Below are 27,373 nucleotides of genomic sequence, written 5' to 3'. Positions count from 1 at the left end.
TGAGAACTCTTTCCCTACATTTAAAAAGCTCCTGTGACCTTAAATTCCTAGCCCAAATGTTACCTGCTTGCACCAATAACAGTAATAAATTAGCTCACACTTAAAATGGAGTACTTGCCATGAACCAAGCATTGTTCTGTGAATGTTTAAAACTCATAACCACCTTTTCGGGTATGTTCAACTATATTCCTATTTTATAGGTTAGAGAATTGAGGAACAAAAAGATTAAGTTACTTGCCCAAGGACAACTGGCTAGTAAATGTGAAAGAGCACAAGTCGAAAATTGTTCCTTCCCTTACTATACCTTCCATAGATTTTAAAACATATTTCTACTAGCACTTATCAAAACAACTGTAATTATTTGGTTATTGTTCCCTGATAATAATCTTGATCCGGGGTTGTTTTTCAATTTAGTATTTAACTCCCACCCAGAGCACACATGAAATGAGTTATATAAATCTTTGCTAGTGAGATGGTTAAGTGACTCTCTTCTGATTACAAATATACTCTTTGGTCCAGTCAGAAACCTAATGCAATTTTTTCCTCTCCCCCTTATCATTTTCATTTACACAACAATACTGAAACATTAATGGACTTTTTTTTTTTTTTTGTGAGGAAGATCAGCCCTGAGCTAACATGCATGCCAATCATCTTTTTGCTGAGGAAGACCGGCTCTGAGCTAACATCTATTGCCAGTCCTCCTCTTTTTTCTCCCCAAAGCCCCAGTAGATAGGTGTATGTCACAGTTGCACATCCTTCTAGTTGCTGTATGTGGGACACCGCCTCAGCATGGCCGGACGAGCGGTGCGTCGGTGTGCGCCTGGGATCTGAACCCAGGCCACCAGTAGCGGAGCACGGGCACTTAACTGCTAAGCCACAGGGCCGGCCCCCTAATGGACATTTTTTTAAAGTTTGTCTGGAACCTTACCATCCTAAGATATCCCAGACAGTCTGACTTCATAGACTTTGCTACTTATTGCTATATTGATTAAAGGTTTATTTCAAATGAAAACTTATAATTTCAAGCTAGGCACACAAAATATTGGAAGCTCTAGGATACACTGGTAAGATCAGAATTGTTTGTTTGTGTTCCTAAACCAATATGTTGTTCTCTGGTGATAATCTTAGCTCTAATTCCATTTATCTTATTGGTCCAAAGTGTCTAGTGACCACAGAAATAACACAAAGACAGAAAAGTCTTTATTTATCGATATATATATTGATTAAGCTTTTTCATTTCCCAAATAACTGGATTCTATGCAACAATATAATTTGGTCTCTAATTTTACATTTGTCACAGGGAAATCAGTGGTTCCTGACTCAGGAAGACAACCTCAGAAACATGTGGAATGATATTGAGCTGCTAACAAGTGATGATACAGGAAGTGGGTACCTAAGTGTTGGTTCAAGAAAAGAACATGGAACTGCTTTATATCAAGTAGATTTGCTAGCAAAGGTCTCCTCTGAAAAGGTAATTATTATGATGCTGAGTGTTTTCATTCACAGAATTTTTACTGAGTGCTTAGTAAGCCTAGTAGCCACACAGTAAATGTTTTGTGAATGAATATGGCACTTTCTCAGGGAATCAAGGTTCAGTCTCAGATTACTAAAAATTTCCATCTGAATTCCCTCTGCATCATCTTAAGATTAGTATTTCCAAAACTGAACATTTCACAGCTCTTCTTGACATTTTGGATGTACAGAATGTATATAAAATGATTCAAAGAATATCCACCACCAGCTTAGGAAATAAAACATTACCAGTAGAGTTGAAGCCCCTGGGGTCCCTCCCTTATCCTTTGCTCCTCCCATACTCCACCTTTGAGTTAAGCATTCTGCTGAGGTTGAAGTTTATTCTTTCTAAGCATTTCTTTCTACATTTTAACTTTCTTCTTTTAATGATAATCCCACCAGTCTCAATCCAGGCTTGAAACCTTATTCTTTGCCTGCCACAGAAAATATGACTGTTAGATTTTCACCTTAGATCTTCCTTTTCAGTAATTTGCTTCTGGTAAGATATTGATGATCCTGGTAAACAAAGGTTTCTTGTAGAGAGAATACACCTGATCTTTTCTCACAGGGTTATAGCCTAGGATCCTTCTACTTCCCTTAGTAAGCCAATGTAATATTGAATTCTCTAATTAAGAAAAAATTTTAAAAGAGAGAAAGGAAGAAGATACCAACTATTAGAGACAAGTTTTGTATCTTCTGGGGCTTGAAAGGCAGGGCCTCCTCTGGGGACCTTATTCATAAAGGGCCTCAAATGTAGGCTTTTGACTTTTCTTCAAATGAGGTTCTCTATGTATTCAAAGAAACTGGCTGATAGGATTTAAAAAAAGAAATTCTTTATGCAGCTTACATCCTATTGCGGGATTGTACTGTGTTTAGTATACCATGAATCACAGAATTTATAAATATTAATTATGAGTACAAAGAAATTGTATTCTTTGTTATTACATTTTTTATTTGTTAAAGGCAAATATTTAAAGTATACCACAAATTCTGCAGTGAGAAAGTGGCGTTTCTTTATTTTTTAATATTACTAAGAGCCTTAAAACATGGAAGTGGCCCAGGCCTCTCTTGACCTCTGAGGGCTCCTGTTGAAAAATAACAGTGTGTGTGTATTGAGCTTTGAATCAGTTAGGAACCATCTGTTATTAGCTTGGAGCATCACTCATCAGCACATACAAAACTGCCAGGCATGCAATAGCAGATGCTATGTTCAAAACCCTATGCTAGGCACTTGTAACATAAGGTGACATATTATCCCTTCTTTTTTAGGATGTTTCCTTAAAGTTAAGCAGACAGGACACCAGCAATAAAAGATAGTTAGCTATGCAAGTTGGCATATGCTGACTACCAAATGAATGGTACAGGCAGTAAATGCAGTAGAAATTCAGAGGATGGAGAGCTTATTGTGGGTTGGGATAGTTTAAGGAGCATTTCATAAAGAAACTAGCACTTGACTTGGGCCTAAAGAAAAAGGAGGGAAAATGAAAACACAACTTATCAAAATTTGTGGAATGCAGTGAAAGCAGTCCTTAGAGGGAAATTTATAGCATTGAATGCATATATTAGAAAAGAAGAAAGATTTAAAATCACTAATCTAAGTTTCCTCCTTAGGAAACTAGAAAAAGAAGAGTAAATTAAGTCCAAAATAGACAAAGGGAAAGAAATAATGAGAGCAGAAATCAATGAAAATGAAAACAGTGAATCAGTAGAGAAAATCAATGCAACCAAAAGCTGGTTCTTTGAAAAGATCAATAAAATCTATAAGCTTCTAGCCAGGCTAACTAGGAAAAAAAGAGGGAGAAGAAATTACTAATATTAGAAATGAGAGAGGGGACATCATTACAGAGCCTATGGATGTTCAAAGTATAATAAAAAAAAAAAAAAAAAAAAAAATACAGGGGCCGGCCCGGTGGCGCAAGCGGTTAAGTGCGCGCGCTCCGCTGCGGCGGCCCGGGGTTCGCTGGTTCGGATCCCGGGCGCGCACCGACGCACTGCTTGGTAAGCCATGCTGTGGCGGCGTCCCATATAAAGTGGAGGAAGATGGGCGCTGATGTTAGCCCAGGGCCGTCTTCCTCAGCAAAAAAAAAAAGAGGAGGATTGGCGGATGTTAGCTCAGGGCTGATCTCCTCACAAAAAAAAAAAAAAAAAAAAAAAAAATACAGTCATGTGTCGCTTAATGACAGGGATATGTTTTGAGAAATTCATTTCATTGTTGTGCAAACATCATAGAGTGTACTTACACAAACCTAGATGGTATAGCCTACTACACATCTAGGCTCTATGGTACTAACCTTATGGGACCACCATCACTATGGGGTCCGTCGTTGACTGCACCATCATTACACAATGCTTGATTACTATGAACATCTCTATGCCCACAAATTTGATGATCTAATGAAATAGATCAATGCCTTGGAAGACACAACCTACCAAAACTCACTTAAGAAGAAATACACAATGTGAATAGGCCTATAGCTATTAAAGAAATTGAATCATGGGGCCGGCTTGGTGGCATAGTGGTTAAGTTCACGTGCTCTGCTTCAGCAGCCCAGGGTTCGCAGGTTCGGATCCCTGGCGCAGACCTGCGCACTGCTTATTGAGCCATGCTGTGGCAGGCATCTGGCATATAAAAAAAATAGAGGAAGTTGGGCACGGATGTTAGCCCAGGGCCAGTCTTCCTCAGCAAAAGGAGGAGGATTGGCAACAGATGTTAGCTCAGGGCTGATCTTCCTCACCAAAAAAAAAAAAAAAAAACAAAAGGAAATTGAATCAATAGTTAATAACCTTCCCAAATGGGAAGAACCAGTCCCAGATGGGTTCACTGGTGAATTCTGCCAAACATTTAGGGAAGAAATTATACCAATTCTCTATAATCTCTTTCAGAAGATAGAAGCAGAGGGAATACTTCCTAACTCATTCTATGAGGCCAGCATTACCCTAATACCAAACCTAGACAAAGACATCACAAGAAAGCTACAGACCAATATTTCTCATGGATACAAATACAAAAGTCCTCAATAAAATATTACCAAATTGAATCCAACAATATATAAAAAGAGTTATACACCATGACCAAGTGGGAGTTATCCCAGCTATGCAAGGCTGGTTTGAATTCAAAAATCAATATTGAGGTGATGGATGTGTTAACTAACCTTATTGTGGTAGTTATTTCACAATATGCATGTATATTAAATCATCACATTGTATGCCTTAAACTTACACAATGTTATTTGCCAATTATATCTTAATAAAGCTGGAAAAAAAATCAATATAACCCATTATATCAACAGACTAAAGAAGAAAAATGGCAATGATCATATCAATAGATGCAGAAAAAGCATTTGAAAAAAATCCAACAATCATTTATGATAAAAACTCTCAGTAAACTAGGAATAGAAGGGAACTTCCTTAATTTGATAAAGAATATCTACAAAAACACCTATAGCTAACGTCATACTAAGTGGTAAGAAACTAGAAGCTTTCCCACCAAGATCAGGAACAAGTCCAGGATGACCCCTCTCACTACTGGTTTTCAATATCGTACTAGAAGTCCCAGCTAATTCAGTAAGACAAGAAAAGGAAATAAAAGGCATCAGATTGGGAAGGAAGAAATAAAACTGTCTTTGTTTGCATATGACATGATTGTCTGCATAGAAAATGCAAAAAATCAACAGAAAACCTCCTGGAACTAATAAGCGATTATAGCAAGGTTGCAGGATACAAGATTAATATGCAAAAGTCAACTTCTTTCCTGTATGCCAGCAATAAACAAAAAGGAATTTGAAATTAATCCAAAAAATCTTTGTGACCTTGGATTAAGCAAAGCATTCTTAGATATGATGCCAAAAGCCCAAGTGACAAAAGAAAAAATAGATAAATTGGGCTTCATCAAAATTAAAAACTTGTGTTTCAAAGGACATAGTCAAGAAAGTGAAAAGACAGCTCACAGAATGGGAGAAAATATTTGCAGATCATTATCTGACAAGAGACTTGTATCCAGAAAATACGAAGAACTCTTCCAACTCACAAAGACAACCCGATTAAAAATGGACCAACACCCTAACAGACACCTCACCAAAGAAGATGTACAGATGGCACATAAGCACAGGAAAAGATACTCCACAACATATGTCATCAGAGGAATGCAAATTAAAACCATGAGATAGCACTGCATACTTATTAGAATGGCCAATATCCAGAACACTGACACCACCAAGTGCTGTCAAGGGTGTGGAACAACAGCAACTCTTGTTCATTGCTGGTGGGAATTGAAACGGTCCAGCTACTTTTTTTTTTTTTTTTTAATTATTTATTTATTTATTTATTTTTCCCCCAAAGCCCCAGTAGATAGTTGTATGTCATAGCTGCACATCCTTCTAGTTGCTGTATGTGGGACGCGGCCTCAGCATGGCCAGAGAAGCAGTGCGTCTGTGCGCGCCCGGGATCCGAACCCGGGCCGCCTGCATCGGAGCGCACACACTTAACCGCTAAGCCACGGGGCCGGCCCGGTCCAGCTACTTTGGAAGACAGTTGGGCAGTTTCTTACAGAACTAAACATACTCTACCATACCATCCAGCAATTGCACTCCATGGTATTTACCCAAAGGAGTTGAAACTTATGTCTACACAAAAACCTGCACATGGATGTTTATAGCAGCTTTATTCATAATTGCCAAAACTTGGAAGCAACCAGGATGTCCTTCATTAGGTAGATGAATAAATAACCTGTGGTACATCCAGACAATGGAATATTATTCAGCGCTGAAAAGAAATGACTATCAAGCCATGAGAAGACATGAAAGAACCTTAAATGTATATTATTAAGTGAAAGAAGCCAATCTAAAAGGCTACATACTGTATGATTCCAAGTATATGACATTCTGAGAAAGGAAAAGACAGTACAAAGATGGGTGGTTGCCAGGAGATGAGAGTTGGAGGAAGGGATGAATAGGCAGAGAGCATTTTTAGGACAGTGAAAATACTCCGTATGATACCATAATGATGGATACCTGTCATTATACATTTGTCCAGACCCACAGAATGTACAACACCAAGAGTGAACTACAATGTAAACTATGCACTCTGGGTGATTATGATGTGTCAATGTAGGTTCATCAATTGTAACAAATGTACCATCTGGTAGGAGATGTCAATAATGAGGGAAGCTATAGATGTGTGGGGTTGGGGGTATATGGGAAATCTCTGTACCTTCCTCTCAATTTTGCTATGAACCTAAAACTGCTCTTAAAAAATAAAGTCTTAAGGGGCCGGCCCCATGGCATAGTGGTTAGGTTTGCTGTGCTCTGCTTCAGCAGCCTGGGTTCGCGGGTTTGGATCCCAGACACGGACCTATACCACTCGTCAGTCATGCTGTGGCGGTGACCCACATGCAAAATAGAGGAAGCTTGGCACAGATGTTAGCTCAGGGCAAATCTTCCTCAGCAAAAAATAAAAGTCTTAAAAAAAAAGAAGGGAGAAGTGCAGTCCAGGCAGAGAGTACAGAATGGGTAGGTCCCTAGGAGGTATAGCACAGTTTCTTCTGTGCAACTTTTCACTAGTCAAAGAAGCAAGTTACAAGAGTATAAGAGGGATCAGAATGATCAGAATGTGGTGGAGTTTTCAAGAATTACACCTGGAGAAGGTGACCATTAAAACAGGCATAAAATGAACTGATGGGCTTAAAACTAAGCCAGGGAAGAATAAGAATAGTTAACATTTATTGAGCATATACTATGTGCAAGGCTGTCTTCTAGCTCTTTACATGAATTAATTCATTTAATCTCCATACAAGCCAGCGTTATGAGTAGTAGTAGTATTATTCCTGTTTTACAGGAGAGTCAGTTGAGGCATTTGCACAGGATTACTCAGCTCGTAAGTGACTGAGCATTCTTAACCACTAAGCTGTCCAACTGCTTCAAGATCCATATGTGTGGGAAGCTCTAATCAACAGAAGCTGAAAACTGGAGACTCATAGTTGGCTTGCATAGTGTTTTTAAAGATGTTGACTTAGCTGCCAATATTTAAAAATCAGAACATTTCACATAAAGATCTAGCTTTTCTTGGTAAATTGGAAGGTCTAGTAGCCACACCAGCATCTCATTTCCATAGGGCTTTAATCTGACTGATTTTGCTCTGTTTAGTTTTTGTGGGGGCCTGTACCTTCTAGGTAACAGTATACCACAGGCCCTTCCCTGTCATATCCCAGACACCAAGACTTTATGCCAGTCTTGGTTCATTCATTTATGTTAATGCCTATGGCTCCTACAGGCATAAGATCAACTCTTGGGAAACAAAGACTTGTGCATGGGAATCCTTTGCCCTTTCCTAGCAATCCCAGACTATTTCCCTATTTTGGATCTTGGATGGATTCAAGGTATGCTATGCAAAGAAAAACTTGACTAAGTAGATATATGGGCTAAAGAAAAAAGGCCTGTCAAGTTAAGTTTTAAACTTGAGTGCTTGGGACGATGATGATACTACTGATAAGTATTGTTAAATGTATATAAAAAAGTTTTATTTTAGTCATCTTTTCCTTCCCACAGGCCTCATTAAATCCAAAGATACAAGCATGCAGCTTAAGTGATGGGTTTATTATTGTGGCAGATCAGTCCGTGATACTGCTTGACAGTATTTGTAGATCACTTCAATTGCATCTTATATTTGGTAAGTCTAATATAATGCAGTAAAAAACATTGGAAGTCAAATATATCTTGCTACCAATTTCTACTGCATTGCCTTTTCTTTACTCCATTATTTCTAAGACTCGAAATTGGACTAATTTCAAGAAATTGATCTTGAATGCCTTTTTTGTGCCAAGTTCGACGCAAGGGACACTGAGATGATCTCTTCTCTCAATAAGTCTAAGGGGCAACATACATGTAAAGCAACAGTTTACTTTATTTGCATGGTTTTTGTGTTAAAGTACTGTAGAAAACAGGTGAGCCCAATTGTGTTCAAGTTCCTGAATCTTGTACGTAATTTCATTATCATAAACAGATATTTGAATACTGTTAGAATGTATAGCACTATAGAAAGCTTTCGAAATACTTATGAATTAATTCTTCATGGAAGTAAAGAGCTTTAAGTATGTGCAAACATGGATAAGTGTAAATTAAGGGACAAGCAGTGATTGTGCTAGAAAATAGGTGAAAATATTGTGAAAGCTTTTTCTATTTTGAGTAGAAATTTTGACAGAAGGGTGATTGTTGAAGTGTTTGCAAGAACTTAGACAAGTGAAAAGGAATTGAAAGGTATGCATTTGAGAACACAGTCTTGATAACAATATGGAGGCAAAAAAACTCTTATTTTGTGGAATCTTAAGGTATCTACCCTGATCAGTCCACAAGATTCACCGTTCATCAAAGAAACAGTGGGCTGTGTTAACATGTCATACATTTGTATACAGATATTGCTGCTGAATAATTTTAGTTCATAAGCCATTTACGTGCTATTGCTTTTATCTCTTACTCCTCCCCTCTCAGCCCCCATTTCACTCCCCCTGGCCTTCTTGCTGTTGTGCAAACTGCGGCAAGCTCCCACTTGACCATCCTTACTCCAGCTGTGCCCACTGCCTGGAATGTTCTTCTTTATCCATTTGGCTAACTTCCTCACCTCCTTCAAGTCTTTGTTCATATCTCACCTTATCAAAGAGGGCTATCCTGAGCACTCTTATTAATGCTGCAACTGCGTGGTTCTCCTGAGCTCTCTTACCTTGCTCTACTCTTTCTCTTTTCCATAGCATTTATCACCTTCTTACATGTCTTACAATTTGTTTATTATGCTAATTGTTGATCATCTATTTCTGCTTTTGAGCTCCATAAAGGAAGAAATATTTTGTTATTATTCTCAGATATATGCAAAAGTCCTAGAACGATGCTTAGCATATAAAGAGTGCTCAGTAAATATTTCTTGACTAAGAGTCAGTAGCATTCTTTTTTACTTTAATCACCATTTTTAAAAAAATATTTAGGGCTGGCCCAGTGGCGCAAGCGGTTAAGTGTGCACGCTCCGCTGCGGCAGCCCGGGGTTTGCCAGTTCGGATCCTGGCCGTGCACTGACGCACTGCTTGGCAAGCCATGCTGTGGCGGCGTCCCATATAAAGTGGAGGAAGATGGGCACGGATGTTAGCCCAGGGCCAGTCTTCCTCAGCAAAAAAAACAGGAGGATTGGCAGATGTTAGCACAGGGCTGATCTCACAAAAAAATAAAAAATAATAAAAATAAATAAAAAAATATTTAGAAGAAACTTAATAGTTGAATTTTTTTTTTTGTGAGGAAGATCGGCCTTGAGCTAACATCTATTGCCACTCCTCCTACTTTTTTTTTTTTTCCCTTTTTCTCCTGAAAGCCCCAGTAGATAGTTGTATGTCATAGTTGCACATCCTGCTAGTTGCTGTATGTGAGACGCCGGCTCAGCATGGCCCCACAAGTGGTGCGTCCGTGCGTGCCTGGGATCCGAACCAAGCCACTAGTGGCGGAGCACGCGCACTTAACTGCTAAGCCACGGGGCCTGCCCCAGATAGTTGACTTTTAATGACAAAATTTGCAATTTTTTATATAGAAAATAAACGTTTGTAACTTTGATTTGAAATTTTCAGATACTGAAGTGGATGTAGTTGGCCTGTGTCAAGAAGGAAAGTTTCTTTTGGTTGGGGAGAGAAGTGGCAACTTACATCTGATTCATGTAACGTCAAAGCAAACATTACTCACTAACGTAAGACCCTGTTATGTTTTTCATTTCCATTATCTAAATTCTAAGTTATCTCTTAGACAACTAAACCTGCAGCAAACCATTAATTAATTTGTGTTTTAAATTAAAAGAATAATATTGCTTTACATTAAGTTTAAGAATCATGCCTCAGAAACATATGAAGTAAATGCAAAGTTAAAAAAGTAAGCTTTGAAGATATTCTTAGTATGCTTGTCCAAAATAGTTTTCCATTTTAAAACTAAGATGTTTGGAATATAGGCAGAATTATTGCTCATGAAAATTGATAAGTCTAGGGTTTAAAGAATATATTCCTTGATTGTATTTTCCTGGGTTTAATCTTATCATCTGAAATTAATTTGCAATTAGGCTTTTGTTCAGAAAGCTAGTGATGAAGATCAGTGTACTTACCGGAATCTCGTTATTGAGAAAGATGGTTCAAATGAAGGTAAGTTTTTTGAATTTTTTTTGAATGGCTTCTAACTAATAATCAAAAAATCAGATTTAAAGTTAATAAATTATGTAAATTAATTGTTATGCTATGTTAAATTTACTAGTGATGTAATTAATATTGTAAGAAACAAACAAGTTTTTTATTTTAGCTCTTTTCAGAGGTTAAATGTACTTTTTCTAAATATAGTATTCTAAATTCATTTTAACACTTTTGAGAGTTCTATAGATTACCAAGGAAGCATTATATTCTTTTAAAATGTTTTTGTAGGTTTCAGCATATTTATCCTATTTTCAACAGATATTAACTAGACCCTAATTTATTTTAATATGTATCTGAGATTTTTTTTCTGACAAGTTTGGTTTTTTATAAAAGTTGCAAAGAAGATAACATTATTTTTGCAAATAACTTAGCAATTATTTGTAAATAAGCTTTATCTGTATCATTACTATATTATTTGAGCAAATTAACATATTTTTAAGCTAATTCCAGATACTGGCTTAAATTTTATATCCACGTGCCTTTTAGAGAAACTGGTTTTGATTTTATTTTACTAGGTACCTATTATATGCTGCTTCTTACAAACAATGGGTTTTTTTGCATTACAAACCTTCAGCTTGTAAAAATTCAGCAAGGTAAGTAATGCATTATTTTCTTATTATTGATTTGCAACAATGTTTCTTACTAGTTTTCCAGGTAAATTTTAAAATATTCTCTTTAAGCATATTTAGTTTGATTGCATTCTATGATACTGAGTATACTTTTAAGTATTCATAGTATACTTATTCTCCACTTTTAGGGCTGAATCTGAAGAAATATAACTTGTTTATAGCCTTCAAGGAGTTTACAGTTTAGTTGGGGAGACAAAACCTACACTAGCATAGTGTAGGTTATTATTACCAAATGCTTTTTGGTGTAATAAATGAACCTGGAAACTGGAATGGCTATATAAGTGTTAGCAATACAGCACAGTAATCTGTAGTATGTGCTAATGAGTGGTATGGACCATATGTCCCTCTGAGCTGGGAGAAATTGAGGAATTGGTTTGAGGCATGTATTCAACAAATATTTTTTTTAAATTTACTATGTGCCAAGAACGTGCAAGGTCCTGGGAATATGACAAGATTTAAGATATGTAGTTCTCTATAGTTTAATGAAGGAGCTAGACAAGTAAAAGAACTCTTCCAAAACAGAGTGCAAAGTGATGAAGAGTAGGAGAGTTGGAGCAGAGAGAAGACCCGGTTAGTAGAAAGCAACATGGTAAGGGAAGGTATGGAGAGGCACTGTAGGCACTGTAAGGCAGCCTGCCTGCTGCCCTGAGTATGAAATGTCAGTTTATATCATTGGTCAAGGGCAAAACTGAAAAATCACCACTGCCTTATTAATTTCTGACCAGTGTTCTTTTCACTACATGATGTATAATTTCACCTTGACACAAAAGGGGTGGCTTGTATGTATTTCATAGATGAATACTATGAATTTAGCCTGCTTTCTCTTTTTCATGCAGCAATTGAGAATGTAGACTTCAATAAAGCAAAAAAGGTAAGAAAACAAAACCATATTGTCTTCTTGAAACTTACATTTAATGTAAGTTTAAAAGAGTGTTTCTGGATATAATTGGTCTGCTGGTTGATATTTCGAGAATTAGCATGATATAACATTTTAATAACATTTCTACTTAAAAATACATCTATAACTGATTGATTTAAATTAATTTTTATCAATCTTTTCAAGAAATTTGGATTGTGGAGCATATATATAACATTCTTATTTTTTAAATTTTGCAGTTACAAGGACAAATCAAGTCCAGTTTTATTTCTACTGAAAATTATCATACTCTTGGTTGTCTCAATCTTGTGGCTGGAGATTTAGCAAGTGAAATCCCTGTGATAATTGGGGTAATTCTTTTTATAAAATTTCCTTTTTTGTTCTCTGAGGTGTTTCTTCATTAAAACTTTATAGTGTTGGTTAAGTAACAAATTTTAATATTAGCAGAAACAGGAAAATTATAAAATTAAGGTCATAAAATTAACTCAATAAGTAAACGTAAGTTTCTATGTTAGAAAAAATATTGCATCTTTATCTTCACTAATCTCTACCTGAAATTTAGCATCTTTTAATTATAAGCATAGGCAAAAACAACAATAATATCAAGAAACAAAAACAGAAAACTCCACAGTTATACTAGTTCTTGTGACTTTTTCAGTAATAAACATCATAGATTTTTTAAAAATCACATTATTACAGCTATCTTAAAATGTTATGTATCACAATAAAATTATAGCATATTTAGCAGGAGGTGTAATAACTATTGGTGACAAAGTCGAAGGTACTGCTGATTCTACTTTTTATTTTTGCTTATATTCAAAATTGAAAGAAATGCTAAATTTCAGGTAAAGATTAGTGAAAATACACCTGTAAGTTTTTTCCTAAGTTCACAGATCCCTTAAATCTTGAAATAAGCTAGGTTAAGAACCTCTATGGTCCTAAGGAGTAAAAGGTCTTTAATTTAATCCCTACATGATAAATGATTCTACGTTATTCTTAATGTTGGCTAGCTAAGCTACTTACGAGTATATGTTATTAGTAAAATGGGAAACTGGACAAGAATGTATATAGAGAAGCACAATTCAGTCACCACTGTTGGAAAGACGACTCAAAATGTATACCTTTCTGTATAATGTCTAATGTTATATATGAAAAGTAACATTATTAATATGTAACTTCTGATTACTCTGGTCATGGTTTCTTTGAATTTCTTTGAATGTTTTGGGAAAAACATCTACTGTCATATTCAAGGAGTAGGCAAATATTCAATAGAATTATAGCATTTACATTTTTACTTGTCAAATTTATATGTTAAGCAACAGTTGCATTTTGCCATTTTGTGTATCTAGTTTGATATTTCATCGGGGTTTCCAATAATTTAAAATTAATATTTATGAATTTTTTTCAAATATTTGTGGTTATTTTAATGAAAATACTTAATCACAGACTATATATCCTAATACTGGAGGAGGTCTTAAAGTTTACCCTATGTCTTCAGGGTGAGTTGCCTGAATATGCCTGTTGCTTATTAAATATTCATGTGATAACAGTGAATAGCAGCAGTTTACTGTTCTTTCCATTCTGTTCTGTGGAAAACAAACTAAGAGAGGAACTGGGAAAAAGCTAGTTGGACTTGAATGTATAAATATATTTTGAAATTACTAATGTGTAAAACTTAGGCGTTTCTACTTGAGGAGGATTCAGATCTAGGAACCAAATTTACAATTGATATACTGTTTTCACTTCTGTAGGGCACTGGTAGTTGTGCATTCTCAAAATGGGAACCAGATGCTTCCAAGGGAGGAATGACAGTTAAGAATGTTATTGATGCAGAGATTATTAAAGGTAAAATAAGTTAATGAAGCCACTTCTGATAATTATTAGTGAATTTAATTTTCTAGCAGTGCTTTTTTTGTTTCTTTTTTTTTCTGAGGAATATCAGCCCTGAGCTAACATCCATGCTAATCCTCCTCTTTTTTGCTGAGGAAGACCGGCTCTGAGCTAACATCTATTGCCAATCCTCCTCCTTTTTTTTTTCCCCCAAAGCCCCCAGTAGATGGTTGTATGTCACAGTTGCACATCCTTCTAGTTGCTGTATGTGGGACGCGGCCTCAGCATGGCCGGAGAAGCGGTGCGTCAGTGCGTGCCCGGGATCCGAACCCAGGCCGCCAGTAGCGGAGCTCGCACACTTAACCACTAAGCCACGGGGCCGGCCCAGTGAATTTAATTTTCATGTTAATATACTAAGTCTGGCAGATGGGCCATTTTTACATAGCACTCTTTGAAATAAGCCAGATTCGTCTGATAATTGTCCACATACATGACTACTCTTAACATGTTACAGTTATTGCTTTTCATTTTGGGAGTTTTTACATTTTCGTAGTCACCTAAGAAATAAAGAAGCAAGAATAAAAGAGAATGAGAACTTTTCGTTTAAAGGTAGTTCTGCCTTTCCATAAACACGTTAGTTTACTATTTAAATATGCCTGTATGGGGGCCGGCCCCATGGCTTAGCGGTTAAGTGCACGCACTCTGCTGGTGGCTGCCCGGGTTCGGATCCCGGGCGCGCACCGACGCACCGCTTCTCCGGCCATGCTGAGGCCACGTCCCACATACAGCAACTAGAAGGATGTGCAGCTATGACATATAACTATCTACTGGGGCTTTGGGGGAAAAATAAATAAATAAATAAAATTATTAAAAAATAAATAAGTAAATAAATATGCCTGTATGTAACACAGAAATGTACTCCTTACACGCCTTGCTTTCTCTTTTGTAGGTGCAAAGAAGTTCCAGCTGATAGACAATCTACTTTTTGTTCTTGATACCGATGTATGTTTCTGATATTTTTTCTTCAAGGTTTTCGCTTTCTATTATGTTTAACAACAAAAGTCTTGTCAAACTTACAAAGACAAGGACTTTAGCTGGAGTGGATTACTATCTTGTGTACTATACTTTATTTATATCATAAAATATATCCTGAAATGTAAATTTTTAATCATTAAGATGATGTGTCAATGAAACATCTCTTTTGCAGAACGTGCTGAGCTTATGGGATATTTACACTCTAACTCCTATATGGAACTGGTCCTCTCTTCACACAGAAGATTTTCTTCTTACCACAGAAGCAGATTCTCCTTCATCAGTCACGTGGTACATCTTGGCTAGAAGTGGTTCCCCTTCTGTTAGAACCAGGTTTCTTGCCTGATTCTGTTCCAGTCATTCATTATGTGTTACATTCTAAAACTTTGAACTGACTGACAGAGTAAGGACCATTTCATTGTTGGCCAAATTCATTGAGAACGAATAGGCGATACCAACCTCCAAGTGATTGTATTAGAAAGAGTGTCAGTCTGGTCCCCAGACACAGAAATCAAGTTCCATGTCTTTTATGTAAATCAGTTTTAACTTTTATACAAGAATATCCTTTTGACTTAGCTTATATCTAGCAATTAGTAAAGTTTATTTGATTCACTTAAACCTTCTTTTCTTTTTTAGGCAAGGAATTACCAATCTCAAATTAGTAGCTCTGACAACTACTACTAATAAGAAGGTATTGGAAAATTTATTTCACGTTTGTCTGTAGTATGTTAGAAATAACATTAATACAAAAATAGTTGTTAGTGCTCATAGCACATTAGCTCTTAGTTCACACAGACACTTAACAAATCAGAAATAATCCTACAGAGCACTGTTTTTCCCATTAAAAAAAATGGATATGAATCTTGGCTCCCCATTTTAAATGGAGCATTTCAGGAATAAAAATGTCCACAAGTTACATCATTCTGGCACTGAGGAATTCCATTTACCTTAAATACAAATCGTAGAAGGGACATCAGTTATGTGGATTTTTATTCAACATATTTGGAGGGTGGACTAGAACTAATTTTATATGTAACATTTAAATAATACAATAATTGACTTAATTATAAAATTATTTTTTGCATTTAGCTTTGTACCAAGTGTTTTAATCTCTGCACTTGATTGTGAAGTGCTAACTTGTGCTCGTAGGTTTATATTGACCTACTAAATTAATTGCTCTACTATTTTTCTTAGATGAAAAACCTCATGGTTTATTCATTACCTACGATGGAAATATTATATTCTTTGGAAGTGTCTAGTGTTTCTTCTTTGGTCCAAACAGGAATTAGCACAGTAAGTTGATGTATATTTTGAATTACTTTATAATAAAAAACATTTATAATAAAAAACATTAAGAATAACTAAGCTAAGTGTGTGTGGAACCCAGTGGAATACCTGGATAGATCTCAGGTTTATAAATATATTTATTGTTATCAGAGGGCCTTAAATATGCTTGCCTAAGGTCAGTCTTCTTATAAAAAAAGAAAAGCAAATTAATCAAATAAAACATCAGTCAATTGTATATTCAATTTTCTTGTGTCTCCACAGAAAATATAGATGATAATTAATTTGAGGGGGAGTTATTGCTTTTATTTATTTATTTTAATAGTGATCTTTTAAAAAAACACTTTACTACTTTTATTTCATCTGTTTTTCCACATACACACTATATTTTTCCAAACCATTTGGAAATTACTTGCCAACATCATGACCTGCCACCCCTAAATACAGCAGGTATCAGCGGGCATTTTTCTACGACACAATTATCAAACTCAGAAGCTTTAACATTAATACTATTATGAAATGTACCATCCAAATTCAAATTTTACCAATCAATTGTGCCACTTACTTTAAAGCTATTTTTTTTCCTGATCCAGGATCGAATCAAGCACCACCTATCGAATTTAGTTGTCATGGTCACATGGTAGTCTACTTTATTATTATTTTTTTAAATTATTTATTTATTTATATATTTTTCCCCCAAAGTCCCAATAGATAGTTGTACGTCATAGCTGCACATTCTTCTAGTTGCTGTATGTGGGACGTGGCCTCATCATGGCCAGACAAGCGGTGCATTGGTGCGCGCCCGGGATCCGAACCCCGGGCCGCCAGCAGCAGAGCGCACGCACTTAACCGCTAAGCCACGGGGCTGGCCCGGTAGTCTACTTTAATCTAGAATGGTTCTCTAGTCTTTTTTTTCTTCTAAGACATTGACATTTTTCTGGAGTCCTAGCCTATTGTGTTGTAGAATGCCTCTCTATTTGGATTTGTCTGATTATTTCATCATGATTAGATTCATGCTAAACTTTTTTGGCAAGAAGACTGCATAGTTAATACTGTGTCATAGCTGCATCATGTCCATTTGTTCTGTTATTGATGATGTTAAATTTGATGACTTGGTTAAGGCAACTCTGCCAGATTTCTCCATTGTAAAGGTGCGTTTTCCCCTTTGTAATTAGTAAGTGATTTCTGTGGTGTTATTTTGAGACTATGGGCATATTCTTTTCTCCAATAGTTTTTCCCAGTGATTTTAGAATCCATTGATGGATGATTCTTGCCTAACCCAGTTGTTACTCTAGTAACCATAAAAAGAATTATTTCTGCATTTCAGTTTTAAACGTTTTTGTTATTGTTATAGGATACCATATACCTTCTGGAAGGAATTTGCAAAAATGATCCAAAGTAGGTTATGCTTTGTTTTATCAGATAACTTGTTAAATAACAGCTAAGTTAAAATTTACTTATTAATATTAAATGACAAATGCACTTATAGTGAAAACTTTTTTTCAGACTATCTGAAGATTCAGTCTCTGTTTTAGTACTCAGATGTCTTACAGAAGCTTTACCAGAAAACAGGTAACTTCTCGTTTTCTCTTGAGCATTACCCCCAATAGAAAACTTAAATTCCCTGATTAATAAAAATTTTACTGAAATTTCTTTCCCACTTAACAGATTGAGTCGTTTACTTCACAAACACAGATTTGCTGAAGCCGAGAGCTTTGCCATTCAGTTTGGATTAGATGTTGAGGTAATCATTCATGAATTCTTTTGTTCGTTAAACAAACATTTCCTCTTGTAGTAGAGGCTGGGGAGACAGACATGTAAAATGTAATTGGCATTTAGTGTGATAAGACCTTTAATTAAGACATGTCCAAAGAAGAGTAGGGATTCAAAGGAGAGATTGACCTGTAGTGGGGCAAAAAGACTTCATGGAGAAGGTAATTTTTATGTCAGATCTTGAAAATGTTCCAGATAGTCCAGGGAATGGAAGGGAATTATAGGTATAAGGGTAGCATGAATAAAGTGTGGGAGACTTATGGTGCTTCCAGGAACTCCTCATAATTAGGTAGGACTAGAATGTAGGTTATATGTGCAGATGGAAATGATGATGGAGAAGCAGAGGGTCAGAGCCTAGAGGGCCTTGTATGTGTTGCAAAGGATTTAGATTTTATTCTGCAAGTGATGGGGAGCTACTGAGAATTTTAAGTGGGAGAATGTCTTGGTTAGGTTGTCATTTTGTAAAGATGGAGATTTCTTTGGTAAAGGGCAAACCTAGACGTGCGAAGACCAATTGGGAGACTAAACAGCTTTCTATGGGAGACCGGAACCAATGCAGTGAGATAAGATGTGCAAGAGGGAAGGTCTGATAAGACAGGTCTCTAGGAGGTATAAGCAGTGGGACTTAGTGATGAAACATAGGGAGGGACAAATGTTGGGAATGGACTAGCAGGACTCAGGCTCAGCATACTTGTGGAATGGTGATGGCATTACCTGAAATGTGGAATGTGTCTGGAAGAGCAGGTCAGGGGTAAAAGATGAAGGGTTCTGCTTTATAAAAAGTGCATATAAGGGGTCTTATAAAATGAGACTGATAGGAAGCTGGAGAGTGATCTGAGCTGAATCTAGAGGTAGGTAACAGCAGGGGAGTGGCTCAGATCACTCAAGGAGACTGTGTAGAGTAAGAAGAGATCTGAGGATGAGATCCAGTGGCACCAGCATGGTGTTTTCACTGTAAACATCTTTGCCATAGACATCTTGGCCACAAGCATTTTTGCCACATAACTAATTGGCCATGACAATTTTGCCGTAAAAGATAAAAAACTAACTGGTTGACAGGGGTTTTTTTTTTAGTTTCATTTTTCCATTGATGAATCAACTGCCATAAAAGATAAAAAATGGTTGACAGTTTTTTTTTTTTGGTCAGTTTGGTTTCATTTCTCCATTTTTTCATTACTCTCATTTTTGTATGATATAAATCTTAGCTAGCCCTCCTAATGTTCTATACAGTGACAAGTAGACGTGGTGGTGGTGGTGGTGGTCTTAAAGTAGTTAGCGTTTCTTTCAGTTATCAACATTTTATTCATGGCTTTATCAAGCAAACAGATGACGATGATTTGCCCCAAGAGTTGGTATGTTTTTTTTGTGTGTGTGTGAGGAAGATCAGCCCTGAGCTAACATCCATGCCAATCTCCTCTTTTTGCTGAGGAAGACCTGCCCTAAGATAACATCTATTGCCAATCCTCCTCCTTTTTTTTCCCCTTTTTCTCCCCAAAGCCCCAATAGATAGTTGTATGTCGTAGTTGCACATCCTTCTAGTTGCTGTATCTGGGTCGCCGCCTCAGCATGGCTGGACAAGTGGTGCATCAGTGTGTGCCCAGGATCTGGAACCTGGGCTACCAGTAGCGGAGCGCGTGCACTTAACCGCTAAGCCATGGGGCCGGCTCCTGGTTTCTTATTTTGAAACACACTACATTGGAGGAGAAAAAGAGGGCTGAGGGCCTCTTCTTTGAGAACGCGTAGTTGAACCCACATTTCCCATAGAACAAAGACAAGTGCTTAGTTAGGTACAATCCACATAGACAGTTGTTTGTGCAGTATTGCCATGAATCTACATACATACATTTTATAATTTTATTTATTTTTCTTTCCCCCAAAGCACCAGTAGATAGTTGTATGTCATAGCTGCACATCCTTCCAGTTGCTGTATGTGGGACGTGGGCCCAGCATGGCCGGAGACGCGATGCGTCGGTGCGCGCCCGGAATCCAAACCCGGGCCGCCAGCAGCGGAGCACACACACTTAACCACCAAGCCATGGGGCCGGCCCCATACACACATTTTAAATGTATTCAAATATTTTGTGTTTCGCAGTAAAGTCTTTAATTTTGTTATTCATTTTTTCATGTTTCATTATGCTCTTTTTAATTAATGTCCCTCTTTTATTTTTCATGATTTTATCTTTTCCAGCAAAATTGCCTTACAGCCAATTAGTTATGCAAAAATGCTTGCAGCTAAGATGTCGATGGCAAAGATGCTTGTGGCAAAAATACCTAGAACCCACCAGCGTATGGGGGATAGAGGAAGAAGGGCTATAAACATATTTGGGAAGAAATAAGGAGGAAAACCACAGGAATGTACAATTATAGAAGCCAAGGAAGGAGAAACTTTAAAGTTTCAAATACTATGTGTATAACCAAGTATAAAAACTGAAAGATGTCTGTTGGATTTGGCAATTAGGAAATCATTGATATCCCTTGAAAAGTCCTGGGAAGTAATGAAGAATAAAGCCTGATTGTAGGAAAGAATTAATATTTCCTAAGTGGGTGGTGGGTACCCAAGAGTTTGTTGTTTTAAAAATGTGACATTTTTATGGGGCTGGCCCGGTGGCATAGCGTTTATATTCGTGTGCTCCGCTTTGGCGGCCCAGGGTTTGCCGATTCGGATCCTGGGGGCAGACCTACTCACCGCTCATCAAGCCATGCTGAGGCGGCATCTCATATAGAAGAGGTACATCTCTGCAACTATGATACACAACTATGTGCTGGGGTTTTGGGGAGAAAAAAGAGAAAATAAAAAAAAGACAGGAAGATTGGCAACAGATGTTAGCACAGGGTGGGCCAATCTTCCAAAAAAAGAAAAAAAGTAACATTTTAAAACATGCAGAACCATTCTGTGTATTGTTTAGAAATATATATGAGTGAAGGAATAAATAAATTAATGGAATAATGAACACCAAAATCAGAATAATGGATACTTCTGGTTAGGGGAAGGAGAATGGCGTATTTGGAAGAAGAGCAAGGGATCTTAAACTATATTGGTAATATGCTGTTTTTTTTTAAGGTGGGTGATGAGTACATGAGTATTTGTTTTATTATTACCTTTTTGAACATCTGAAGGTTTTATAATAACTGATTTTTTAAAAGAGTGAATGGAGCAAAAAATCAAAATCAGTGAAAGCAATTTTCAGGGAGTGGAGAAACAAAAGTAAAGAAACCGCTTTTTCTTATCATTTTTAGCTTTCAGACCCAGAGAGCCCACGTCAAAGTTGCTATTTTTTAAATAAAAAATGAACCTGAAACTTTGAGTATTTCTAACTCGTGCTGTTTCTGGCTGTTAAAAAACTGTGGATAGACTTAGGAAACTAGACATGAAACATGATTGTTTGGCCATCTTTTAAAACCCATCTCCATTCACTTTTTTTTTTTTTTTTTTAAAGATTTATGTATTTATTTTCCCCCCAAAGCCTCAGTAGATAGTTGTATGTCATAGCTGCACATCCTTCTAGTTGCTGTATGTGGGACGTGGCCTCAGCATGGCCGGAGAAGCGGCGCTTGGGTGCACGCCCGGGATCTGAACCCGGGCCGCCAGCATCGGAGAGCGCGCACTTAACCGCTAAGCCACGGGGCCGGCCCCATCCATTCACTTTTGAACTGCATAATTTCAGACACATTACTTACGCTCTCTTGAGTCTCAGTTTTCTTGATTGTAAAATGAGGATGTTAGTATTTATGCCATAGGTTTATGACGAGGTTTAAATGCTTGCTTAGGTTTTTGTGAGAATTAAATGAGATAATCCACATAAATCTCTTAGTATATTGCTTGATACATTTAGTAAGGACTCAGTAAAATGGTTTCCATGATTTAATAATCTGGATTACTTTTCGGTCATCTAAGTGTTACCTTCTTTAACGCTTATTCCTGGACCACATGAAGATTCACCTGTTTCCGTAACAGTTTATTGCACGCAGCATATGATATCATCCATAGGCATTATTTTGCTTCAAGTTGCTTGATATAGCATTTTTTATTACAGCTTGTGTACAAGGTAAAATCAAACGATATATTGGAGAAACTAGCTTTGAATTCTGTGGACACAAGTGAGCAGACTGAATGGCAAAAGCTTGTAGATGAAGCTAAGGAAAATCTACATAAAATCCAGGTGTGTTTTCCCTATCATGTGCGAGTGTTCAGATTGATGGATTGATCAACATTAGGTTGCCTTACTGTGTCTGGCATTTGTGAAACAGGACGATGAATTTGTGGTGAATTACTGCCTGGAGGCTCAGTGGATAACCTATGAAACGACCCAGGAAATGCTAAATTATGCCAAAACCAGGGTAAGTTTGTAACATTTGCACATATTAGTTTGTCTTATGCAAGATAAATCATTTCAAAGAAGGGAATTCTTTTTCCATCATAAACCTTTTTTAAAGTGCATTTTTGCTATAGATTGTTCCCCTCAGTGACCTTTGAATACAATTCCTAGTTATAGTCCTTAAAATCAAAGTGTAACAATTGAGCAAAATGTTGTGAGCTGTTTTTATAAAATGCTTTATTTATTTTATTTTTTTGTGAGGAAGATTGGCTCTGAGCTAACATCTATTGCCAATCCTCTTTTTGCTGAGGAAGGTTAGCCCTAAGCTAACATCCGATGCCAATCCTCCTCTTTTTGCTGAGGAAGATTGGCCCTGGGCTAACATCTGTGCCCATCTTCCTGTACTTTATATGAGACGCCGCCACAGCATGGCTTGACAAGCGGTGCGCCGGTGCGCGCCCCGGATCCGAACCTGGGAATCCCGGGCCACCGCAGCGGAGCACGCGCACTTAACCGCTACGCCACTGGGCCGGCCACTAAAATGCTTTATTTTTTAAGATATGTTGTTTCTTTATTGTTCAATGCTCACCTGAGTTCAGTGCAATTTCATTTTTAAAGATAATTTTTTTTCCTTTAATTTACGGAAAATCCATCTTCTTTCATGGAAAACCTAATATAGCAGATATTCTAACTGTGTTTCTTATTGTTCATCTTAGCTTTTGAAGAAAGAAGATAAAACTGTTCCTGTTAATTCTGATGGGTTAAAAGAGGTAATTACACTAGATTTACAGGGTGAATGTACCTTTACAATATATTTTGCACTTCAAGATAGGCCTGTATTTTCTTCAACAGCAAGTTATTTTCATACTCGTTGTCTTACCTACAAAAATGGGAATAATAATAGTACTTATAGGGTTATTTTTAGGTCAAATGAAATACTTTATATAAACCATTTTGTATAGTTCCTGGCATCTATTAAGCATACAAATAAATGTAAACTGCGATGATGATTATGATGGTACCAAAAATACATGTGTATGTGCATACATGCATATATTTTTTTAACTCTTATCTCAAAGTAAATTTTTGGTATAATCCAGCTAGGTTTTGCCATAAAGGCATTTACAAATCAGTGGGAAAGCTAATTGATTTTGAAGGGCACCTATGATTAATGTGCAAATGCCTCCCTCTGTTTTGCAGTTTTATTGCATTGAATGTGATTGGAAATGTTTCCATTACTCCAAGTTTTTTTGTTTTGTGTTAAAGGCAGTCATAGTTATGGGAATTGACCTATAATATGGGATAAAATGAGAATATATACAAGACTTCTGAAACAGAATGCCTAGTTTTTGGTGTTTTTAATTTTAACATTATTGCACACAACATTCAGATTATCAAGTTATTGTTTTGTTTTAGATACTAAGAGCTCATGCAAAGTTGACTACTTTTTATGGAGCATTTGGACCAGAAAAATTCAGGTGTGTACATTCCTCATTTTTAGTTTTTAGATTATGAGTTAGATTTAAGTTTGGAATGTCATAAAAGATATAGTATTTCTCTGACTGAATTTGTGTTTCTGGGGGCGTTGAGTGATGGAAAATATTACTTTTCCTACTAAGCTTTAGGCACTTCCTACACCATCTATGAAGCTGCTACATTTGAAAGGCAAATTTAAATGCACATACCTTTGCCTTAGCAATTTCACTTCTAGAAATTGATCCTATTAGATATACTAACATGTGCACCAAGAATATCGTTTACACATATGAGATATAATTAAAGATAAAACAGATTTATTTATCAGAATAAATTAACAATGAATGGAAGCTTAATTTTTTTTCCTTATGGCTAGTCAGTTATCCCAATACGATCATTAAACAATCCACCTTTTTGCTGATGACTGCCTTTATCGTATGCTAAAAATCTGGGTCTACTTGTCTATCTCTGGACTTTAATTGTATTCAGTTGATCTTATCTCCCTATTCATTCACAGTAGCAAATAGTTTAAATTAATGTAGCTGTAAAATGTCTTGTTATCTGTTAGACTAACCCTCCTATACTCTTCTTGTTTTTTAGAATCTCTCATGTTTGTTTTTCTGTATGACATTTGAATCAGAATCAGCTTATCCAGTTTAAAGAAATTTTATTTTTATTGGAATTTTTTATTTTTATTGTTTTATTGGGGATGTGCTGAACCTAAGATCAATTTGGGGAGCACCAGCATCTTTATAATATTGAATCTTCTTATTTAAGGACAGTGTGTGTCTTCTTACTCATGCTATATATTTTTTTATGTTTCTAGGTGGTATCTACTCAGTTGTCTTCATATAGATTTTGTACATTTTTTTATTAATTTTTATTTTATTTTATCTTTTTTCCTACTGTTATCAGTGAGACTTTTCTCCATCATATTTTGAAAGGGTATAGAGAGCTATTAATTTTTTTTAAATTACCTTTTAACCAGCTACCTATTGAATTCCTTTATTATTCATAGTAATATTTCAGTTGATTTTACTTTTTCCAGGAATATAATTATATATTCAAATAATGATAATTTTGCCTCATTTTTTTCCCTTGCCTAATATCATTGACTGGTATTTGTAGAACAGTATTAAATAATGGTGGTAATAAGCATCCTTCTCTTGTTCCTGACACTAATGGAAACGCTTATTTTGCTTTATCATTTAAGCATAATATAGGGTTTTTGTTTGTATTTTTATCATTTTAAAGAAGTACTCATCATCTATTTCTGAGCTTTAATCAGGACTGAATGGTGATTGCAGCATTGCCAGTTATAGCAACAGACTGGAAATAACCTAAATGTTCAACTATGGGGTACTAGTTAAACAAATTATAGTGAACCCATGCCATTGAATAATATGTAGTCCTTAAAAAGAATAACATTTATATGTGCTGATTTGGTACATATAAAATGAATTTTTTTAAAGTACAGATGGTGTATATAGAAAACTCTTATTCATTTAAGAATTAAAAATGGTTGCTTGTACTTGTAGTGATTATCTCAGAAAGGACCTACAAGAAAAGATATGGCTTCTGGGGAAGATAGAGGAGTTCTATAGGTCTGGGATAAGAAGGAAACTTACTTTTCACTCTATAATCTTTGGAACTTTTTTCCCAACTTTCTGAGGAAAAAAAATAGTTAAAATGCATGATGATATCCACTTGTAACGTATAACCCTAATTTATTTTTTTAAACTACTAACTTTTTCCTCTCTTTGACTTTGCAGTGGTAGTTCTTGGATTGAATTTCTGAATAATGAAGATGACCTTAAGGATATTTTTTTACAGCTAAGAGAAGGAAACCTTGTTTGTGCACAGTACCTTTGGCTTAGACATCGGGTAACACGTTTTGCATTTTTTTCTCAAAGGCTTTATAGCTCCTGAGATATGTGATTGAATCCATGTTGGAAACTAACAGGGTGGCAAGTGTAACTAGGTAATGGGATGTTTTGAGATTGTTTGATAAAATATGACCTGTCCCAGAGAAGACTATCCTCTGATGATATTAACTCGGAGGAAATATTATAAAGATGTAATAGGAACTTATTTTATCTCATCATTCAGAGTCTAATTAGCTCCTAACTTAGTTCAAAAGGCAGCATTTTATTAAGTGATTTATTGACGGGCTTTCCTACATAGCACTGATGGAGAGGGTGTTCCTGTTGCAGCTCAGATTGTGGTCAAGGATTGCCCATTAGGTTAGCGCAGGGCCAGTCTTCCTCAGCAAAAAAAGAGGAGGATTGGCAGATGTTAGCACAGGGCTGATCTCCTCACAAAAAAAAAAAAAAAAAAGTAACGATTGCCCGTTAAAACTGCTGCTCCGAATCCCCTTAATGTTGGCATATAATGTTAGGTCCAAAAAGTAGTATCTTCGTGTGATGCCATTAATGGATACATTGCTTGTAAGGATTTGTGTTATCACCTCCAGTTAAGTTTTCCTTAGAATGCCTTCTCTGCCACCTAATTTGTTATTTGGTACTCACTGTCCTGAGATTTCCTGGAATTTGTGGCTCCCAACTTGAATTATTTTTATAGAGTAAATCACCTTTAGTGCTCATTATTAAATTGGTAAAATATTTCTTGAAATGACTTCCTAATAGGTCTTTCCCTTTGGGGAGGTTGTCAGTTTAAATTTGTCAGATAAATCTTAATTTCTCACTCTGTATAATTTAGGCAAACTTTGAGAGCAGATTTGACGTGAAAATGCTTGAGAACTTGCTCAACTCAATTTCTACACCAGTCTCTTTGCAAAAGCTTTGTCCATGGCTTAAAAATGATGTGATCCCATTTGTGAGAAGGACTGTACCAGAAGGACAGGTAAGTGACCTTCAGTATTTCCACTCCTAATGATTCAGTTTAATTCTTTACATTATATCATTGAAGATTAAGTCACACTACCACCAGTTCATTTTAGTGTCTCTTTTGAAAGATTATCTTGGAGATTTTAATTTATTTCAGTGATTATCTATCGAGTGTTTTATTTTTAAATGATATATCTATTTCAGAAAATTCTTGCAAAATGGTTGGAGCAGGCAGCCAGGAACCTTGAATTAACTGATAAGGTAATACCAGAATAATTAGCACTGAAAAGACATTTTGAACACTACTGATGGCATAAAACATTATTTTTAATGGTCTCTAATATTTTTTAAAGGCAAACTGGCCAGAAAATGGACTTCAGCTGGCAGAGGTATTTTTTATAGCAGAAAAACCAGACGAGTTGGGATTGTCATCCTCTTGGCATTGGATTTCCTTGGTATGATATGGAAAATGAATTTTTAGTAATAAAACATTCAATTTACATTAAAGGGTTTGTCTACATGTACTTAGAAATATATTCACTTCTTAAATTTTCTGTTTTTATGTTCTTTTCTTTTGTTGAGTACTTTTAAAATCCACC

At 36.2% G+C, this 27,373-nt stretch overlaps 1 protein-coding gene across 1 annotated transcript in view; it reads left to right on the top strand.

The window, feature by feature from the left end:
* KNTC1 (kinetochore associated 1) overlaps nt 1–27,373 on the top strand; it is a 71,131-nt gene that overhangs the window by 1,162 nt on the left and 42,596 nt on the right. Inside the window, exons 2-24 of the mRNA XM_058531329.1 lie at nt 1,301–1,471; nt 8,055–8,175; nt 10,109–10,224; nt 10,588–10,666; nt 11,227–11,304; nt 12,177–12,211; nt 12,457–12,567; nt 13,969–14,062; nt 14,997–15,049; nt 15,255–15,370; nt 15,716–15,770; nt 16,274–16,372; nt 17,718–17,761; nt 17,870–17,935; nt 18,032–18,107; nt 22,171–22,296; nt 22,385–22,474; nt 23,169–23,222; nt 23,869–23,930; nt 25,701–25,812; nt 26,647–26,790; nt 26,979–27,035; nt 27,128–27,229. Coding sequence (XP_058387312.1) covers nt 1,343–1,471; nt 8,055–8,175; nt 10,109–10,224; nt 10,588–10,666; nt 11,227–11,304; nt 12,177–12,211; nt 12,457–12,567; nt 13,969–14,062; nt 14,997–15,049; nt 15,255–15,370; nt 15,716–15,770; nt 16,274–16,372; nt 17,718–17,761; nt 17,870–17,935; nt 18,032–18,107; nt 22,171–22,296; nt 22,385–22,474; nt 23,169–23,222; nt 23,869–23,930; nt 25,701–25,812; nt 26,647–26,790; nt 26,979–27,035; nt 27,128–27,229 — 2,019 coding nt within the window. The 5' untranslated portion in view covers nt 1,301–1,342. The remainder of the gene's footprint in view (nt 1–1,300; nt 1,472–8,054; nt 8,176–10,108; nt 10,225–10,587; nt 10,667–11,226; nt 11,305–12,176; nt 12,212–12,456; nt 12,568–13,968; nt 14,063–14,996; nt 15,050–15,254; nt 15,371–15,715; nt 15,771–16,273; nt 16,373–17,717; nt 17,762–17,869; nt 17,936–18,031; nt 18,108–22,170; nt 22,297–22,384; nt 22,475–23,168; nt 23,223–23,868; nt 23,931–25,700; nt 25,813–26,646; nt 26,791–26,978; nt 27,036–27,127; nt 27,230–27,373) is intronic.

The sequence above is a fragment of the Diceros bicornis genome, chromosome 35 (genome assembly GCF_020826845.1).
Source record: "Diceros bicornis minor isolate mBicDic1 chromosome 35, mDicBic1.mat.cur, whole genome shotgun sequence".
In the NCBI taxonomy this organism is placed as follows: Eukaryota; Metazoa; Chordata; class Mammalia; order Perissodactyla; family Rhinocerotidae; genus Diceros; species Diceros bicornis.
Note: the sequence above shows the minus strand (reverse complement) of the source record. Positions and strands in the feature narration are given on the sequence as shown.